Here is a 22,500-nt window from a genome sequence, read left to right as displayed (position 1 = left end):
GACACGAATCATCCTTTTGTCCAATGTCTCTACACTGAATATGCTTCCTACCAATTAGTCACTTTGCAACCATCTCGGGTATAATAAGGTCAACTGTCATGGTATTAAGAGTGCTTGTGTACAAGTCACCCTTATTTTACTTAATGATGGCCACGAAGCACAAGGGTAGTGATGCTGGCAATTCAGATATGCAAAAGTAAAGCTGAAAAGTGAAAAGGTAAAAATTCTCAACTTAATTTTTAAAAAATCACATGCTGAGAATAAGATCTATGATGCAAATGAGTCTTCTATCCACGAAACTGTGAGGGAAAAAGCAATTTGTACTAGTTTTGCTGTTGCACCTCAAACAGCAAAAACCTAACTAAGTACATAGTATGTGATAGGTGCTTAGTTAAGAGAGAAGCAGCATTGAATTTGTGGTGGAAAACATGAACAGAAATGTGTTCCCACTGATAGCTACGTGTTGCACCAGAAAGTACCGAGTCTATATGAAGACTTCGGCAAGCAAGAGTTCCCCTAAAATGACACCAAGCCATTTACTGCAAGTAAGAGATGGTTACACAGATTCAAGAATAGGTTTAGACTGAAAAATATAAAGACTATTGGAAAGGCTGTGTCTGCCAATGAAGAAGCTGCTACCACATTTCCAGTAGTTAAAGAAGCTGATTAAGGAGAAAGGGTACCATCCAAAGCAAGTCTTCAACTGCAATAAAACCAGACTATTCTTGAAGATGTCCAACAGATTTGAGTAGAGACCACATTCACATAACTCTTATTACAGTATATATAGTTATAATCGTTCTATTGTATTATTGTTAGTTTCTTACTGTACCCTAATATATAAATTAAATTTTATAAGCATGTATGTGTACAAAAAAAAAGTGTAGGTAGGGCTCAGTAAAAACTTTGCTATGGGGTTTTCAAATAAAGTCACTAAAAAAGAAAAATCACTTAAAATGTTATTAACTTTAAAATTAAAGTATGCGTGTACTTAAGTTGTAAGCGCTGAGACTGGTTAGAACTGTAAAAGTGATAGGATAAAGCTGGCCGAGCATGTGGAGATAACTAGGTTGACCAGGGATTTCCCTATCCAACAGCCAATACTTAGTGAGGGAAAGCACAAACCTGGGGGTAAACTGTGATCTGATACCTGAAGGGTGGGTCCAGCAACACCCTAGACTCAACTGACTATTCCTGCATTTAGGATTATTTAATAAACTGCAGTATTTGTAATCAACACCAAGACTTATGTGTGTTCAGATATTCTCTTCACCTTGCAAACTAAGACATTACAATCAAGTTCTTGTAGAAGTGCTTTGCCTGAAGTGCAAATTACTTCAGGCAATTTACTTCCAAATTAATTCCAAATTACTTATGAAGTACTTGCTATATGCTTAGTAGTTATAAGCTAGGAACAGACTGAGGAGGTGACCTGCTACACATTTCATTGTAATTACCTGAAAACATCTGCAAATACCTGTACCCTCTAAGAATACATTTTAGGCTCCATGAGTAAATTCTGTATTATTCTAGGTAATGAATGTGGTAACGGACCTTCACCTAACAAGATTGCCTTGAAAGACAGAGTAACACATAATGCTACAGTGTCTTTTCATGAGATGCCTCATTGGGCGGCCTTTAATGTCAAGCTCAGCGGCCTGGACTTTTTCAGTCACAGACATCAGGGAAACAGCAAGGGGTGAACAGTGGGCAACACTATGGAGAACAAGAAGAGAGACCAAGGCCACAGACGCCACTTGAGAGGCCATCTCTTCCAAGCCTATCTATCCTAAAGATTACTGCTGAATTCATCATTTGAAATCATAATTTTCAACTAATCTCATAAGTACAAGTCAAACTACTCCATAAAACAGCATTTCTGAGACGCATATTATCTCCTGCTTGGCCCCATCCCAATTTCTTCATGAGTGTTGTTAGTCTGTCAGATACCAGTCAAACCTGGTATTTGGGTGCTAGGTACACTCAAATTTGTTCTCGAATTTTTAAAAAACTATAGCCCCAATTCAGTATGAAATTTTCTGAACTCTAAGTAAAAGAAGAGAGGAGGCATCTGAAAAATGCAAAGGGCAGGGCTTATAGAAATGACATACTCAGCCAGTTATAGATTAACTACACCCCATAGATCTCTAAATGGCCTTCTGGAAACTGCTGCAACACATATAGGACAAAGGATCTGGAAATAGATAGGACCAGTGGTCTGGGAATTCCCTTCCCCTTGCAGCCCCCACCTGAAACTCTCCTTGCCCATCCTGGGTCATGAGGTACACATAAAATCTCAAAAGAATCACGCGCCTCTTGTGTGGACACTGCAAAAGTATATAAGCTGTAAGAAATCTAACCAAGGGGAGCTCATATCCTCCGCCAGCTAATAAATTCACCTTCCTCTAATAAAGTTGTTTGAGCATCCAAATTCTTCCTTCGGTGTCACGTCCTGTAACATAAGTACTGTTTCTCTACATTTACTTCTCCCAGATAAAAAGATAATGCAGAATAGAGAGGAAGCCACAGAAGTCAGTTTAAATCTCAGCTCCAGGATCTAGGCAAGCTGTGTAAGCTCTGAGTCTCCATTTCTTCATCTACATGATGGAAATAAAAATATCTGCATGATTTTTATGAGAAAATAGATGTCAAAAGCTTACTGTTACTGTAATTATGGCATAAGCACCAAAATTACTGTAGTAAAGTCTATGGAATGCAGAGACAGGAAATTAAGAAAGGTCCCAATAAATTTTCCGCAATGATGCAAAAACACTATTTTAAATAATCTCAGCTGTCAAAAACATATGTTCAGATTGTGGTCTCTAAATAAAAGGAACCAAGGCCTTGGGTAAACAGTTGATTCCAGGTCTAGGGAAGAAAATGTACAAGATGAACCTGAGATACCTTGCTGTGTCAGAAAGCAAGGACGGGGTAACAGAATACTGTGGTCATGTGAAAAATTCACAAGAACGAGCCAAAGATGGAACATTTTCAGTATCAAAAACATTAATGACTTCATGGGCTGAAATCAATTATATAAAAATCCATTAAAATAAAATGATAGGCATTCAAAAAATATTAAACTTATTGGTCACCTTTGGAGGTTGCTGGACACCTTTTATATTTTGAAAATAAAGGGGAAAAAATGAAGCAATTACTTTGGCTTTCCTGAATGAACAATGTCAGGGAAAGTTTTTCCTTAGAAAATTATTCTAGCTAATAAATGCAGAATGAATGATAGACTATCACAATTCTGCAATTTCTAATGAAATACTGGATATAGACGACAATTACCAACTGGATATTAAAATTACTAGGTGAAAAGTCAATGGTGAACTTTTATAATAGACAAGGCTGCCAAGGGCTAAACCCACTGGTCACTCTTGACATCACCAAAAGTGAGATAACCAGATCACGTGCTGCCGGGCATGAGACAACAGGAAGTGCACAGCATCACTAGGAGTAGTCAAGCTGCTAGATCTAGTCAACACCAGGAGAACGCAATTAGACAAATCCAGAATGTGACAAATTCCAGAGAATAATCAGTACTGTCAACAAATAAATGGCATGCCAAAAACAGGGTGGTAGCTGTATCAATGAGACAGGCCAAGCAACCAAATGTGATGCATAGATCTAATCCAGATCCTGATTTGAACAAATCGATTATAAAACATATTGTGGAGACAAAGGGAAAAGTTTGCAAATGGTCAGAAAATCAGATGACATCAAAGAATCAATTTTGTTAGATGTAACAGGTACTTTACTCACATTAAAAAGTAAAATATCCTTACTTGTTAGAGATACACACTAAAGTATATTATGAGTAGAATGATATAGTATTTACTCTACTTTAGAAGACTCCAAGGGGAAAAAAACAAGAATGGTAAATGTTGGTAACTGTTGAAAAGGAGTTATGGGTACATCATTTTACTATATTCTCTATTCTCACTTATTTTGGAGCACAAAAAACTTATTTATGGACATACTATCATTTACGTGTATATTTTTACTGTCATATAAAAGCCACTTGCCTAAATATTGAGATTATCTCATCTACTGTTTACATTTTTGTTTGACTTTTTCACAGTATTTCAGAAAGTTCTCCTGGTTCAATTCAGTTCTCCTTTTGACCACTGAAACTGCATAAGAAGCGTCGGGACCGTGAGGTAAGGAGGAACACGACTTACCCTGAGCCTGCAGAAGTTTGAGGGTAGCTTCAGCCCTGGCTCTAGCTTCTCGCTGGGACTTAGTTAAAAGTTTCCCTTCTTTTTTCAAGCGTTCTTTTCTTTCTTTTTCTTTTTGCTTTTTCCTTTCTCTTTTCTCTTGTTCCAATCTTTCCTATAAAAGAATACACATCAGAAAACTGTATTGGCTTAATCAATTATAAAACATAACTCAAGCTTCAAACAAAGCTTTTGAGATACATGCAAAGTATCATGTTAGGAGATTCCAAATGAACGTATTTTAAACGTTGTACATGATTTTTTCATCAATATAATAGGAGAGGAGACTATGTTAGCCTTGATACATAAGTAACTTCTGCTTGTACCTGAGGCGACAAAGGTAGGATTTTTCTGCACCTCTTCCTCCTATTAAGTCAGAATAATAAATGACATACCAAAAACAGGATGCTAGCGGTATCAGTGAGAGATAGGCCTAGTGACCAAATGCAATAAAGTAACTGAATTACCATACCGTTAGGACATTTTAGAGGAGAGATATTAAGTTAAACACAACATCAACATGAGCGGCTTCATGAAAACGTACCTCTTCTTTGCGCTTGGCTTCCAATTCTTCAAGCCGTTTCACACGTTCTTCCTCCTCTCGTTTCTGTCTCTCTTCTTCTTCTTTAAGCTTAGCCAGAGCTTCTTGCATAGCTTTAACGGTAGCTTTGCTAGGTCCTTTTTTCTTCTCTTTCTCTTTCTCTTCTTTTTCTACTTTCTTTTTCTTCTTATCTTTTTTCTTTTTGTCTCCTTCATTGTCATCTACCAAAAAATATATATATAGTTAAGGTGTTTTTTTAAAAAGTTGCTTCCTAAGGCAATGGATAAGTAAACCCTAGAACCCCAGAATGGGGTGAAGCTGATGCCAGCAGCAGGCCAGTCTCTAGGCTCAAGGCATCCTGAGCATGTGAGTACCCAGAACAGCTCCAAACGACCCAGCTGGCCTCCTTAGAAGCCTACAGTGCTGGTATTGCTGAGTTGTCCTCAGGGATGCAATTCCTGCCTCAATTCTGCAGCTAGTTTTGCTTCTGTAAGACAGGGATAATATGAATGATGCCTACCTAAGGGAATATTAGAAGGATAAACTATAAAAATATAATTATATTCTAAGAATTCTACAGCATTATGTTAAAAAACTAAAGATTACAAAGCTACTTTCATGGTGTTTCTCCTCCAGTATTCCAGATCATAATCAAAGTAGTTAAAAAAAGGTATGCCAATTTTTCCATTAACAGTTTTCCAGTCTAAAGAAAACTATATGACTCATTCGATCTTTAACTATTTTCATTCCAACTAAATATAACATTTAGCTAGAAAGTTTATTTTTCAAATATCAGTTCTGGTACAAAAAAGTAGCTCAGTTAACTGCTTAAAAGACGTTAACCAATTTTAGCATGTTTTCACTTTTCTATTTCATAGATTAAATTGAGTTTTTAAAAACAGTAAAGATTTGGAATATTACCTGACACTGAGTATTAAAAGAATAAATTTTTCATTAGGCAACTTCCACTCTATCAACAAAAAATTGTTTTTCAAAGCGAAATTCTATAAAAATCCTACTCTGCACAAACCACTTGAAAGACATTTTAAACTACATAAAATGTTTAACAATAAACCTCAACAAAAAGAGTACTTAGATGTGATTTTCTAAAGGCTTTCTTACAACCAAGCACCGACAAGAAAATCACTTTGGGGCACATAATCAAAACTTAAGACTAGATATGAACCCTCTGCCCTCCCTTGGACAGTTACCAACCTTCTGTGGCTGTGGGCGCCTCTCCTTTCTCATCAGAGGCAGGGGATGCTCCAGTATCAAGAGTCACTCTGGATTTTACAGAGTCCTCTTCAGATTTCCTCTGAGGTTCTTTTTGTTTACTCTGATCCTTTTTACCAGTTTCTAACTCTTCTTTCTCTTTCAGTTTTCGCAGTTTTGCCTTTTCTTCATCTCGCTTTTTCTTCTCACGTTCTTTCTTTTCTGCCTTCTTTTGGGCCACTGTCTTTATTTTGAAGGAGTGGTCTTCATCTTCATGCTCGCTCTCCACATTAGGACCTGGCTTGCTTTTTTGACTTTTTTTCTGTCCTTTTCTAGACTGCAAAAGTTCGTCTGCTTCATCACCACTTTCTCCTGAAGAATCTACTCTGGAACGCTCTTTAATTCTCTTACTGTTATCTTCATCTTCTTCTGAACCATCCCACTTTTTATTTGATTTCTGAGCTTTCCCTTTAGCTTTTTTAGAAAGTTTATTAAAGTCATCATCATCACTCCCAGAGTACATTTCTGCTTTCGGTTTTGCAGTCTTTTTTGATTTTGAATCTTTATCCTCCAATTCTTCACTATCATCATCAAAACTCTGTTTTTTGCCTTTCTGTCCTTTCTTTTTTTTATCTTGTTTTGAGGTGGGTTCTTCTTCATTATTTTCTGTTGGCTAAAAAATTTCCACTGTTAGAAATATTAAGAGATATATATATATATATATTTTTTTTTTAATAAATGAGACTCTTCAGTTGTGTACTTCATTAAGTACACATGGAAAAATTCTCAAAATAATTTCAAAATAAGGTCCTTTTTATAAGGACATAAAACTCAACCAAGTACCAGAAGCCAGCCTAGGCCTCTGACACATCTCACATTCACTGTGAATGTCAGAATCTAGGTGCTTTGAAGCCAGCACTAAACACAGTCCACATTTACTACCTTCTTCAAATGGCAAGCAAAGCCTAAGGGGGAAATAGAAAGAAGAAAAAATACCTATCACTTTCCCATTATTTTGAGGTTTTTCCAAATTCAAAGGATGAAAAAGATATAATACAGAAAAAAGGAGGTGAAGATGAGAAACGTTACATCTCCAAATGTACCAATTTTATGAATAGGCAACATATCCCCAGGTATCTTTAGATTCCCATATGAAGGATATAAACCTATCCGTGAAAAGTTTTAAAAGACATTCTTTACTAAAAATTGCTTTCCCTCTTTGGCATCAGAATTTACAGAACCTTCTAACTAACAGATATACATTACTCAAAGGTTTCTGAACGCAGCCCCTAAAGCCAGTGCGGGGACATGTGGCCAGGGAGTAGCCCACTCACCTTCACTGTGGCAGTGTCTCTATCAGCTTTGATGCCCTGAGCTTCCCAAGACAATTCTTCGAGTTCTTTCAGGATATCGTCTTCGCTAGAAAAGATTAAAGTGTATTTTGAGGTCGTGAACTGGCTTAGTAAGTGAATCCAGTACCAAAATTAATAAAAAGCAAATATATTTGAAATGCACTTACTCGAAGTCTTGCCTTTTTTTCTCTTTTTTTTTCTTCCCCTTGGACTTCTGAGGCTCCTGTTCTTTGGCAGCACCAGCTCCTTCTATTTCTGCAGCCAAGGCATCAAGATCAATGTCATCCTTGGCACTTAAATGAAAACAAAGAAGACCTAAGTGTTACTCCAGAGCAAAACAATCAAGTATATTCCCCTACAGAGTTCTTTTGTGTTGCTTTGTGGGGTTTTTTTAATTATTATTTTTAAATCATTTTAGTTTTTTTTATGCATTAGCAACCCACAGACGAAAATCATGTGGCAAGTTCTGTCATGACAACTTATCGACCTTGCTGCATCTGCTTCAATCAAGTCTTTGAGTTACATTCAAATTGGAAAGAGCCAAAATAAAGCACTTCACGTGAGTAAGAAAGGAAAATTAACTTTGGTTGATACCAAATTTTGTGTGTGTATCTGGAGCTATTTATACAATGAAGAGAACTTAAGAGATAAAACAAGTCTTATTACTTGATCATTAATGGCAACACCTAAATCTTTGGACATCTATGCATTTTTACTCTGAATAATGGAAATTTTAGAGCTGAAAGGAACTTTAGAGATGATCTAGTCTAATATCTCATTTTGGAAAAACTAAGATGCACCAAGTTTGAATGCCTTGACCACACATCCAAATCAAAATGAATTAGGAATGCTTCACTAACTAAAACACATAAAACACCCCAAAACCCAGAATGAAACCTGCTCATAACCTTTTACATTCCTGGTTTCATTTCCGGCTCCATCCCACAATGTCCTCACCAACCAATGTTACTTGAAGTAAACCCAACTAAGTTTCAGTTAAAACCTACAGAACACCAAGAGGTCAGTCTGTCTGAGACATACAGTGGAAAAAATAGATGGATCCAAATAAAAGATACAGTAAAAAAAACCAAGACTTCATGCAACATGGCCCCACCGATGGGTACCTTATTACAAAGAGGTTTCATTTCAGTAAAGAGAATTTCTAAAAAGAATAACTTTTAACTATATGATAAATATAATTTTAAGATTCTATTACAAGACACTGAGGATACAGGGTTCACTCTCAAGGAGCTTAGAAGAGACAGATGGCAAACCAGTAAACGCAAAATGCTAAGTGCCATAAAGAAATTTAATGCTTTTATAAATTTTTGGCCAGAGTTGAAAAACGTTCCTTTTTATCCTATAAGGAAGCTTCCAGTTATCTGTGATGGAAATGACGCACAGTGATGCAGCAGTGGCAAGATAAAAAGGTGAATCCAATAAACATTAAGAGGATCAATCAGCAACACTTAAGTGACCAACTGGATACATAGAGAGAAGCAAAGACGATTCTCAGGTCTCACTAGGTAATGGAAAACCAAGTCAGGCCTAGCATCAACCAGCAGTCTCTCCAAAAGCATCCCATATTTCATACTACTGCAGCTTCTGAGAGCAAGGTGAGATGGGAAGATGGTTAATGACTGAAGCTTGGCACATCACTTCCAAAAATCTGCCAGCCCTCACCCAAACTATATTCATCTCATTAAAATAGCTTGTGATTGGCTCTATTTCCAAAGTATTTATTAACAAACATCTCTAGAATAAAAGGATATATAGGACTACATTTGTATGTTGTTGACTCTGAAAGGTTTCTTCCGGCTAGTAATAAAAGATTAACAGTTTTTAAGTGCTTATCATATATCAGGTATTGTGTTCACCAACCATTAGAAATACCGTATGTCATTTATTCCTCATAATTCTATGAAGTTAAGCTTAAAGACGATAAACAATTTACAGAAAGTAACATACCAGGAGCTTAAGCCCAAATCAGACACCAGAATTGTACTACCTTCTTAGAAAATGGGAAATAATTAAGTTTCTGAAAACTATTTATTAGAAAAATTCAAACGCAGCTCCAAAATCTATCAATGATATAACAACATTCTTAACTGTAAAGTGTCCCTTCTCTGTGTGAACCTCCTGCCACAGACTCAGAAGGATGTCCCAAAAAGTCAACCATACTACAATGACAAGACATGAAAATGACATGCTTATAACATCAGTGATTTAATTTGAAACTTGAAACTATACCTACATTTTCATCACTAATTTCTATACTTACCCACCATAAACTACACCCTTCAGATTTAAGTAATCTAGTCAAATCTAATTTTCATTCATACTGTTAATGAAAGCTTAAAATCTTTAAAGAATCTGAACAACTATTTTCTTTAGGTGTACCTTCTTGAAGATCATTTTCCTTTAATAAAACTAAAAGATTCATATAACTATTTCCTATTATAGCCTCTAATCCTTTATTCTTAACTTAAAACAGACTTACAGAAAAGGCAATTTTCTATTTATTCAACTCAGTGTTTTCATAAGCCACATTTATCCATTAAGATAGAATGTTACAACTTAACAGCCTTCAAAAATGAAGCTATTAAATATACTGTATTGTACTGTGTAGCTCTTAAGAAACAGCCAAACTAATTCTTTAAGCAGCTTTACCATTTATTATTCACACCAGCAATGTACAGAGATATCCGTTTTTTTCCATATCCCGGCCAGTATGTGGTGTTATGGCTACCTCTAAGTTTTTCTAATAGACATGCAGTGACATCTCATCATAGTCTTTATTTGCACTTCCTTAAAGGCTAATAATTTTTTTTCATGTGCTTATTTGCCATTCATATATACTATTCAGTGAAATGTCTTCTACCTTTGCCCATTTTCTAACTAGATTGGTTTTCTTTTAGAGTTTTGAGAACTCTTTATGTTCTATATAGGAGTCACTGGTCAACTATGTGGTGTACATATATTTTCCAGTCTGTAGCTTGTCTTTTCATCTACCAACAGGGTTTTTATGAGAGCAAAAATTGTGAATTTTCATGGGTATCATTTATCAAGTTTTTCTCTATGAATGCTTTTGGTGTCACGACTAAGACACCTGGCTCTAGGTCCTGAAGGCTTCTGTAACTTGTGTACTTTAATATTTTATACTTAAATCTATGATCCATTTTATCTTTTTTTGTCTATGAGTATCCAGCTGCTCCGGCAACATTTTAGCCTATCCATTCTTATACTGAACTGCTTTTGCACCTTTGTCGAAACTCAGCTGGACTTGTGTAGGCTATTTTTCTGTTCAGCCCTACTAATCTGTGTGTCTTTACCTCTGGCACTACCACAGTCATGATTAATATTGCTATATAATAAGTCTCAAAATCGGGTGGACTCATTTTTTTTCCTTTATTCATTATCAGAGTTGTTTTATCTATTCTTAATTTCTCTGATTTCAAATAATTTCAAAATAATCGTGTACAACTACAAAATATTTTGCTGAAATTTTAATAGAAATGATGTCAACTGTGTATGAATTTGAAGAGAACTGATATCTTTAGAGTCTTCCAGTCCATTAACACAGTACGTTTCTCCACTTATTTAGATCTCTGATTTCTTTCATCAGTGTTTTTACAAAACTGGAATTTTTAATTGGTAGTATTTCCGTTTCTACATGCTCATTACTAATACACAGAAATGTGAATAAATTTGTTGATTTGGTACACTTTCTTGATCCATATGTCTTTTCTCCCATTGCATTAGCTAGACCTTGAGTGTTATGTTGAACAGTAGTGGTAAAAGAGAACATCCTTGCCTTGTTCCTAATTTCAGGGGAAAGCATTTTTTACTTCTAAATATGTTAGCTATACATTTTTTGGTAGCTATTCCTTGTCAAGTTGAAGAAGTTTCCCTCTATTCCTAGTTTTCTGCATTTTTATTATGAATGATGAGTTTGGTCAAAGGCTTTCTGCATCAATCGGTGTAATCATGTAATTTTTACTCTTTAACCTTTAATATGATGGATTACATTGATTAATTTCTAAATATTAAAGCACTCTTGCAACCCCTGACTTCACTCCATTTGGCCACGATGCATTTTTTTTTTTTTTACATAATGCTAAGATGTACTGGTACTCAATTCTACTAATATTTTATGAGCAACCTTTGCTATATCTACCTATATTCATGAGGATATTAGTTTATAATTTTTGTAGCCTAAACTGGATTCGGTATCAGAGTTAATACTCATTTCATAAAAAGATTAGGAAGTGTCTCTTCTTCTATTATCTGGAAATGATCATATAGCATTGGTGTTAATTCTTTAAACACTTGGTAGAAATCTCCAGTAAAACCAACAGAGTCTGAAGGTTTTTTTTTTTTTCCCAAGATATTTTAAACTATGATTTCGATTTCCTTAATAGGTACAAGGCTATTCAAATTGTCTCACCTTGGTGAGTTTTAGACAGTCTGTACTTGAGAAATTAGACCATTTCATCTAAGTTATCAAATGTATATGTAGAGTTGTTCGCAGTATATCTTTCTATCCTTTCAATTGTTCAATTTACCTTTTTATCCTATAATGAATAATATCTCCCATTGCATCCCTGAAAAAGCCTATATCTAGTAAATAAGTCACTAATAACCTTCCCCCCCCAAAAAAAAAAAAAAAAAAAACAGGCTCAGATAATTTTACTGGTGAATTTATAGCAAAATTTTAAGAAATTAAACCAATTCTCCACAATCTCTAGAAAGAGAAGCAGAGTCTTCCTAACTCATTCTATGAGGCCAATACTATATTGCTGACAAAACCAAAAACAGTATAAGAAAACCTACAAACATCTCTCATGAACACATGTAAAAATCCCCAACAAAACATTAGAAAACTGAATCCAACAATATATAAAATGAAGTAACACCATGATCAAATGAGATTAATTCCAGATGTGCAAGGTTTGAATACAGGAAATACTTTGAACTGTACGCCAACAAATTAGATAAGTTAGATGAAATGGACAAATTCCTAGAAAAACTGCTAAAAATGATTCAAGATGATACAGAAAATCTGAATACACCTATAACAACTAAAGTGACTGAATTATTAATTTTAAAACTTCCCACGAAGAAAAGCCCAGGGCCAGGTAGCTTCACTGGTGTATTCTAGTAAACATTTAAAAAATTAACATCAATCCTGCACAAACTCTTCCCAAAACTGGGGGGTAAAGGTGGGGGGGGGGGAGACATGGGACAGAGGTCAATATTATCCATATAACAAAACTAGACAGAGACATCACAAGTACACATGTATATTTGTATATATATGCAAATATTCTCAGCAAAATACTATCAAACCAAATTCAGTCATATATAATAATGATGATACCTATAACCAAGTGGACTTTATTCCAGGAATGCAAGGTTGAGTTCAAAAAGCAATGTTATCAACCAGCTAAAGAAAAAAAATCATACGATCATATCAATTGACATAGAAAATGCATTTTACACAATTCAACACCTATTCATATAAAAACACTCAGCAAACAAGAAATAGAGATCAAGATTTAAACATACAGAAATATGTTCCATGGTCATGAATTGGAAGACTTAATATTGTTAATTCTTCCCACTTTGATCAACAGATTCAGTGCATTTCCAATCAAAACAACAGTAACCCATTTGGTAGATATCAACAAATTGATTCTACAGTTTAAATGGAACAGCAATATGAAGAATAACACAATATGAAGAACAAATCAGAACATTCATTACCCTATTTCAAGATTTACCATAAAGTTAATATCAAGACAGTGGAGTACTGGTAAAAGAATAGACAAGTAAATCAATGCAAGAGACAAGCTCAGAAACAGACCCAAACAAGTGCTATTATCTGTTCTATGACAAAGGTGAAGAGGCAATTCAATGGAGAAAAGATGATCTTTCACTATGTGGATCTAGAAGAACTGGTTGTCCATATGCAAAAAATAAACCAAAAAAAAAAAAAAAAAAACCCTGAAAAACCCAAGATGCAAAATTTGTTGGCCTTGGATTTAGCAATGAGGTTTCAGTTTTAAAAAAATAATCAGAACCCATAAAAAATGGTAATTTAGACTATTAAAAACTTCTGCTCTAAGAAGGATATTGATAAAACATACACACACACGTGTATGCACCCCACCCCCAGGAGAAAATATCTGTCAAACACTTCTGGCTGTATCCAAAATATAGGGGGAAAAAATCTTAAAACCCAACAATAAGAACACAATTAAAATATGGGTAAAAATCTTAACAGCCACTTATAAAAAAAAAAAATGCTCAACTTAGAAAAAATGTTACAAGAGAAACGCAAATGAAAACAGGAGGTAGCACTGCACATCTATCAAAATGGCTAAAATCCAAGAAACTGACAACATCAATTGCTGGTAAGAATGCAAAATGGCTGATCCTAGGCCTGGGGCAGGACATATACAGGATAAACCCAGAGCATCTTATAATGCCACAAAGGAAGGAAGTGATGAACCCCTTTCTGCCTACACACACACACACACACACACACACTCACACACACGCACACAGAGCGATGTAGGAGCCAACTAAAAGAGCTCTCAAAGGCCAAAGGGAGCAAGCAACAAATTAATGTAATTAGAGCAACAAATTAACATACCATTACATTATAAACCAAAGTATAAAATATTATCCACAAATCCATTATGATAAATGACTGAATAAGTGGTGATGAGACAAATATCTCACGCAGAAGAATTCTAAATAACTCTGCAGACAATCCACTCTCCATAATTTCCCACTTCTGGACGGACTGTATGGTGATTTCCTTCCAAAAAGTACTGCATGGAAAAGGGGGGAAAAAAAGAGTAACTTTATAGTGTAGAAGCCTGACAAACACTACCTCACCTAGGTGACCAAGGTCAAGATCAGTGATATGAATCAGAAACTATCACAGATAGGAGGAGTCCAAAGAGAAAAGGCTACTAAATGTAATGTGATAACTACATGTATGGGATCAGATATAGGACAGAAGGTAGAAACTAAGGATATCTATATAATGTATGCAAGCTAGTTAATATCAACATTGCTTCCTTAATTGTAACAAATGTTCTATACTAAAATATTAATAGGGAAAACTGGGTGGGTGTGAGATATATGAGGATGCTGTACTCTCTTCACAATTTTTCTGTAAATTTAAACTTCTAAAAAAGTTTATTTTAAAAACCTGAGAAGAAAAATCCCACCATATCATTTACAATCACTCCAAAGAAAATATTTTTGTATGAATCTAACAAAACATGTATAGGACTTATATGCTGAAGATTACAAACTGCTGATGACAAAAATCCCAAACAAATAAGACAGAGATACCATTTTCATGGACTAGAAGATTTAATATAGTAAAGACACCAATTTCCCCCAAAATGACATTGAGGTTTAAGGCAATTCCAATCAAAATCCCAGCAAGATTTCTCAGACATAGCCAGTATAGGCAAGAATTCTCAAAAATCTATATGGAAAGTCTAAAGAAGTAGAATAGCTAAAACAATTTGAAAAATAAAAAAAAAAAGAGGAGGAGGAGGAGGAGAAATTATCAGATTTCAAGACTAAACAGGTAGGTACAACAACCAAGGCCATGCAGTATTGGCTGAGGGACAGACACAAAGACCAACAGTAAAGAGAAGAGAATCTCAAAACAGCCCCACAGAAGTACAGCCAACTGTACTTCAACTGTACAGCAAAAAAGCAATTCAAGGAAGGAAAGATAGTCTTTTCAACAAATGATGCTGCAGTAAATGGACATCAATACATACAAAAAAATTAGTTTCAACTGTACTACTATACAAAAACGAACTCAAGATACATGAGATCTAAGTGAAAAACATAAAAGCATAAACCTTTCAGAAAAAAAAGTAGAAAATCTTATGGATCAACAATAAGCAAAGAGTTTTTAAAGCTTGACATCAGGAGTACAATCCAAAAAACTGGACTTTATCAAATTAAAAACTTTTTCTGTGCAAAGACCATAGGAAAAAGCAAGCTACAGAATGAGAGAAAATATTTGCAAACCATGTACATAAAAAGGACTAGTATCTAAAATATATAAAGAACTCTCAACACTCAACAGTAAAAATCCAAAGAAGCCTTAGAAAATGGACAAAAGGCATGAAAAGACATTGCACTGAAGAGCACTTACAGATGTCAAACAAGGATGCTCCACTTCATCAGCCATTTGGGAAATGCAACTTAAAATCACAATGGCTATCACTACTCACCAATCAGAGGACCTCCCCCCAGAGAGTGATAACCACCAATGTTGGTAAGAATGTAGAGAATCTGGATCATCTATACATTGCTGGTGGAAACAGTCAATCTGGAAAATAGTCTATCATTTTCTTGTAAAACTAAAAATGTACTTACCATTTAACCCAGCAATTGCATTCTTGCACATTTATCCCTGAGTAATGAAAATGTATCTCATGCAGAAACTTGTACACAAATGTTTGTAGTGGCTTCATTTGCAGTAGCCAAAAACTAGAAACAACCCATATGGCCTTTAATGGGTCATTCCCTGGACTACTACTCAGATAAAATGGAATGAACGATCAGTACATGCAACAACTTCGGTGGATCTCAAGAGATTTAGGCTGAGTGGAAAGAAGCCAATCCCCAAAGGTTACATATGTAAAGAAATGAGAAATGTAGACCAGATTCACAGTTACCAGGGGTTAGGAACAAGCAGGGGAAGAGAGGTGCACAGGGAAGAAGAGATGGGTATGGTTACCAATAACAACATGAGGGATCCTTGCAGTGAAGTTCTGTATTTTGACTGTGGTAGTGAATATACAAAGCTAGATGTGACAATACTGTATTGGCACTAAATATGAACATAAACACGCATGTGCCGGTACTCGTGAAACGGGCTAAATTTGAATGTGAATAGTGAATTCTAACAATGTCATTATCCAGGTTGAGATACTGCATAGTTTGGCAAGATATTACCACTGGGGGGAATGGGTAAAGGCACAAAGATCTGTGTTGCTGATTACAACTGCTTGTGGATCTATAATTATCTTAAGTTTAATTTAAAAAAATAAACATTGTTAAAATAAAAAGACAAGCCACAGACCGAGAAAAAATTTTGCAATACTTATAACTGATGAACAAGTTGTCTATAATACACAGTGAACTCCTATCATCTGTTTTAAAATACAATTTTTTAAAAGGGCAAACAGTTTGAATACTTAACCAAATGAGATAAAGAATAGCAAATAAGCACAGGACAAGATGGTCAATATCTCTAATAAAGAAATGTAAATTAAAACCACAATGAAACACCACCAAAATGATGCAAATTAAGGACTGATAACAGGAAGTGCTATGAGAGGATGTGGAGCAACAGGAACACATCCCTAGAGGAAATGCAAAAATGGCACAGCCACTTTGGGAGACAGTTTGGCAGTTTCTTAAAGTTAAACATACACTTACCATATGACCCAGCAATCCCACTCCTAGGTATTTACCTAAGAGAAATGAAAACATATGTCCACACAAAGACTTGTACTCAAATGTTTATAGCAGCTTTATTCATAATCACAAGAAGCTGAAAACAACCCAAATGACCATCTACCAGATAGTTTATAAACAAATTGTCATCTATCCACACAATAGGATACTACTAAATGATAAAAAAGAATTAATATTACACACACCAACATGGATGAATCTCAAAAGTATAATATAGAGTGAAAACCAGTCAGCCAATAAAGGCTATGTCTATTTACATGAATTTCTAGTAAAGAAAAAACTACAATGACCAAAACAGATAAACAAAAAACTAGTGATTTCTGGCCAAAGCCAGTCGTAGGGAGAGAAGATGGCCTACAAAGGGTCATGAAGAAACATTTGGGGTTAATGGAAATATTCTACACGATCGTGGTGAAAGATACGCAAATTGTATACATTTATCAAAAATCATCGACTGCACACCTGAAACTTGTGAATTTTATTTTAGGTCAATTCCACCTCTAAAAATTCATGAGTTAATTTGAATTTCTAGGAATACTATAAAAAGTTGAAAAGTTACAGAATGCATTTATCAGTTCACTAAAGACAGGTTAAAATTATATAAACCTAATATAAGTCATTTATTCATTTTATAAGTTATGAAAACAAGAATAAATCTGTAATATTTTTCTAATATCTTAATTTCTATTAATACAGTATAATGTTTAACTAAATGATGTTACTATGAAGAAATCATTTTAAAACATGGTATTTCTTTATTAATTGCATATACAGGCATATACCCAACTTTGGTGTTTGGCTTTTTTGGAATAAAAAACATATAAAAAGAAAACATACTTCATTTTGAGACCAATACAGCATAAAGCCTTTTAAAGACATAACATTACAAAGAAAATTTCACTGCAAAGTAGTAAAAGGAAAATTAACCTTAAATGCAAACATCCTCTCAATTCCATACTTGGCAAACAGCATTTAATAACAACAGGCATTTTCTGCTGAAAAGTTGTCTAATTAATGCAGTTAGATAAGCACAAAGGAAATCCAATTCCTTCCCCAATTATCCCACAATTCAAAATCTCCAAGCTTCCTAAGACTCTCCCCTACTCATCTCTTTTCCAGTGCCCCCAAAATTATGACCTGGACCTAAATTTCTGACACTCTGATAGACCCTTCACCTATTTCCCCTCCCCTTCAAGGTGGGGCTATATTCTGTTTGATGAATAGAAAATGGCAAAATGGTGCTCTGATTTCTGGGCCCAGGTCTTAACCTGACAGCTTCTATTTCCTGGCTCTTGAGACATTCACCACCAAGAGACTGTCCAGGCCACATAAAGAGGTCAATACAGGTAGTTCCAGCTCAGGTCCCAACTGAGAGCCACCGCCAATCACCAGAAGTGAGGTGGCCTTTAAGATGACTACATCACAGCCACCATTTATCTTCAACCACATAAGAGACCCCACATGAGATCCACCTAACTGCCCAGGCAACCTTCAGAAACAAGAGATAGTGTTATTGTTTTAAGCAACTAAATTTAGGATGACTTGTCATGATACAGTAATTAACTGGGGCACCCAAATATTTCTTCCTATTCCTAGTCAATACCAGGGCCTGTAAAAACGGAAAGTGCATGGTTGATGAAATGAGGTAAATCCAAGCCACAGTGACTCCTTTCTCTCTCCCAACCCCCAAACTAACCACCATAAATTGTCCATGATTTCTGAGGGAAGGGATGGTCATGACTAACCCTGTTACCACTTCTTTTCACTTACTTTAGTTTCTGCTCCTCCAACACTCTTATCTACAACAGCAAATGAGGAAAAGCTAAGGAAGAATCCATTCTTTGCTCCTAACTCTTCCCAATAGTGCCAGTAGCGATCAGGGAAACAGGGAGATCCAGTGCTGCCTTCTCCACGTGAAGCCTTTTGGGATCTCATTTCCTCCACCCTCTATCTCTTCATACCCAGCACTTGCTCCTTGATTGTCAACACTTACAGATGCAAAGAAGAAAAATACAACAAGGAAGGAAAGCCACCACATAGTTCCCACTGCACAACCACAGACCCCAACAGTTCCACTCCCTCAGCACTAGAACCCATTAATAAAGTCAGAGCTACCCGGTCATATCTAAAAAACAAACAAAAGTCCTCCCAGCTTACAACTCCTTGTGAACTGCCTTGATGCCTCTAAAGGGCTTTGAAATCACCTGGCCACTAAGTGTGTAGTACAAGGCGAATGAAATGTAGCTTACTACCCGATTCTCCACTTTCTAAATATCTGCCATGTTAAAGTGAAAAGCATCATCTCAGACTAGCAAATATACATAACCTAAGCTCAAACATATCATAGATTTTAATGTGTCTAACTTAAAATCTGTCTAGGACAGCTTTCTCAAACTGGAGTCGGTACCATCAATGGGGAGTGGGGAGAACACAGGATTGTGGGTGATTTCAGAAGCTTGAAAACTCCCCCTCAGTTAATTTTTGTTATGTTTGTCTTTAATTTTAACCTGATAAAGATTTAAGATGAACATGCTATGAACTACATGGATGGCCACCTTATCAGTGTACCATCATAAAACATCAACCCAAGCTTTTGTTTATAAACTTCCCCAAAATTGTTTTACATTGGTTGTAAAGATCAGAACAGCCGTAAAATGCAAATTAAATGTTTGTGCCCAGAGAACATAATATAAAGCTAAAAATCATTAAACTGAAAAAGGTATTAGAAAAATTAAGCCCTTGATAGTATGTATAGGTATGCTGAACTCAAAAGAAGTCCATTATAGGCGGCAATACATTCACAATAAAATGGTCATTTAGATCCTGATACTTACAAGCATAATTTCAGGATAAAAAGCATTGGTATCATACCTCATTAGAAATGCTAAGTCTCAAGTCTCACCCCAGACTCCCTGAAATCAAAATCTCCATTTTAACAAGATCCACAGGTGAGAATCAATGCATATTAAAGTCAGAGTAGCACTTATTTAGAATCAACTCTACAGTATCATCCTTCCCATCAATGATGCAAATTTGAACTTAAAAATAATATGTATTTGATGAGTATTTTGGGTTTCATAATTGCATAGGAGGCACAAGTTCATATCTAGAATTATAACTGTAGACCTATATAAGCAATATTGATATATATTGGCCAACATTCTCAATTAACGCCTTAAGAAAGGACACAATTTGTTTTAATGTAATTGAAAGTAAACACACAGTCTTTGTATTCTGTACAAGTACTCTGGTCCTTCTCAATCACTGTTAAAAGGCCATTCCACCTAATTTACTTTCTATCGTGCCTGGCATTACTAAATAAATAGTAATAAAATTATGATATAGGTTATATTCTCAATAAACAATTTGTTGATAATTGGTTATCAACGTAATAATAGCAATTAGAATGGTCTGGCTGCACCTGTGTACAGAATCAACAGGCAACAAAGCAGCAACTGAAGCTCTTGGAGACCCTACCACCAACTCTTTGTAGTCAAGAGACAGATGCACACTTCTGTGCATTCCAATTTGGCCTGCTCTCCTGATGGCAGATTTAATTAGAAAGGGACTTAAAAGACACATATATAGTAACTTAAGGAGGCAAATTTGAAATCTCAAGAGTAGTATTCTCATACTTAATCTAAACTCCACCATCTCCCTTCATCTCTTCCGTATATCTGTGCACATGCCTATTTGCTATATTAAAATTTAAGATCCTTTGAGAACAGAAAACTCCTTTTGATATGCCCAATTCACCTCCTACATTCTGCAATTAGCGATAAGTAGGAAATGTAACACATTCCTAAAAGGCACTACTAAATGAAGAAAAAACCCTATTCTGGAACAGCAACCAGAACTTTCATACAATAGGCAAGGCTCACTAGTTTCATCACAGCAGCTTAATAAAAACCATATACCTCTATGACAGTAACAGTACTTTTGATCATAGCAAAACTTCCAAATTGAATTTGCTGAAATAAATTGAAAAACCGGTTTACAAATCCCACTGAGAGAAAAGTACATGACATATCCCCTATCTAACAACATAGACAAAGACTCTACTCTGAATGTTTCAAATGAATGTAAATGTACTCTTTAAAATTTATATTTAATCTTTCTTATAATTGATTGTGTAAACTGAATATTGTTTGGTTGCTCATGGGCACCATTAAGCCAGCGGGAGATGGCTCAATACCTAAGATGGCCAATGGCTCATGACCAAAGTTACAGCAGAGGCTTCCCGGGCGGTGGGATCAGCCAAACAGAAAAGTCCCCGCCCTGTAACCCCACCGACATCCTGGGCCAAAACCTTTAAAAACCACGCCTATACCCCAGACACCTGCCACTTCTCTGGCCCCTTTCCTCGGGACCAGTGAACCTTGCCCGCAGACCCTAATAAAGCCTGTTTTATACTTCGCTTTGGCTCAATCTCACCCTCATTTTCGTCTCCTCCGGCCAATCAAATATTTTACAAATGTCTAGGGAGAGGGCGGAAGATAGTAAGTAGACAGAATATAGATAAAACAAGGTCATCCATGAATCAATAATATTTGAAGTTGGGTGATAGATGTGTGTGTTCATTAATCTATTCTTTTATGTTTGAAACATTACATTTAAGAAAATTTACACTAATCAATTATTTGAACTTGGCGATAGATCCTTGAATACAACACCAAAAGTATAACCAACGATAATGAAAACAGATAAACTGGATTTCATCACGATTAAACATTTTTGTAAAAAGGAAACAAGACAGTGAAAAGGCAATCCACATGAAAGAAGTCATATAAGTCATATACCTAATAAGGATCAAGTATCCAGAGTACCTCAAGAACACTTACGACTCAACAAAAAGAAAAACCAATTTAAAAATGAGTGAAGGACTTTGGCCATTTGTCCGAAGACGCTATACAAATGGCCGGTGAGTACATAAAATGATATTCAGCACCATTAGAACCTGGGAAATGTCAATGCAAAACACAATGAGATACCACTTCACAACCACCATGATGATTATTTAAAAAAGAAGCAAAAGCGTTGGCAAAGATATGAAGAAATGAAACCCTTGTACATCATTGGTATGTGAAATAGTACAGCCGCTGTAGAAAAGTTTGGCGGTTCCTCAAAAAGTTAACCATAGAATAACCAGATGGCCCACCAACTTCACACAAAAAAATTGAAAACGGGGACTTAGATACCTGTATACAACTGTTCGTAGCAGCACTTTTCACAACAGCTCAAAGGTGAAAATAACTGACACGTCCATTATGGGATGAATGGATAAACATTATGTGGTATACGCAAAAAAAAAAAAAAACACGGATTACTTATTTCATACCAACATGAAGAGGAGTACACTAACATTTTATTCATCATTCAGGAGTGATCAATTTATAGGCTTGCAAAAAGACTTTGTCCTTAAACCAAACTATAGCACAGAATGCAGCTACCACATAAGTCTCTCTATATATTCCCCTACATTCCACTACTAATAGGTTGAGATAGCCAAGTTTTGAGGATTCTAAGTAAGTTCAGGGAGAGAATGAGAAGATAATACACAGAAAAAAAAATTTAGCTAGATACCTACCAAAAAAGTGCAACTTTTAAAATGAGCTATATACCACAAAGAAGTGTAGTGCGAACC

At 35.6% G+C, this 22,500-nt stretch overlaps 1 protein-coding gene across 1 annotated transcript in view; it reads right to left on the bottom strand.

The window, feature by feature from the left end:
* The window catches only part of EIF5B (eukaryotic translation initiation factor 5B), a 66,464-nt gene that overhangs the window by 34,319 nt on the left and 9,645 nt on the right, over positions 1 to 22,500 (bottom strand). The window contains exons 2-6 of the mRNA XM_036224746.1: positions 7,496 to 7,621; positions 7,311 to 7,395; positions 5,980 to 6,649; positions 4,768 to 4,985; positions 4,188 to 4,338 (exon numbers count right to left, since the gene is read on the bottom strand). Of these exons, the coding sequence (XP_036080639.1) occupies positions 4,188 to 4,338; positions 4,768 to 4,985; positions 5,980 to 6,649; positions 7,311 to 7,395; positions 7,496 to 7,621 (1,250 nt within the window). The remainder of the gene's footprint in view (positions 1 to 4,187; positions 4,339 to 4,767; positions 4,986 to 5,979; positions 6,650 to 7,310; positions 7,396 to 7,495; positions 7,622 to 22,500) is intronic.

This window comes from Rousettus aegyptiacus, unplaced genomic scaffold (genome assembly GCF_014176215.1).
Source record: "Rousettus aegyptiacus isolate mRouAeg1 unplaced genomic scaffold, mRouAeg1.p scaffold_m13_p_7, whole genome shotgun sequence".
In the NCBI taxonomy this organism is placed as follows: domain Eukaryota; kingdom Metazoa; phylum Chordata; class Mammalia; order Chiroptera; family Pteropodidae; genus Rousettus; species Rousettus aegyptiacus.
Note: the sequence above shows the minus strand (reverse complement) of the source record. Positions and strands in the feature narration are given on the sequence as shown.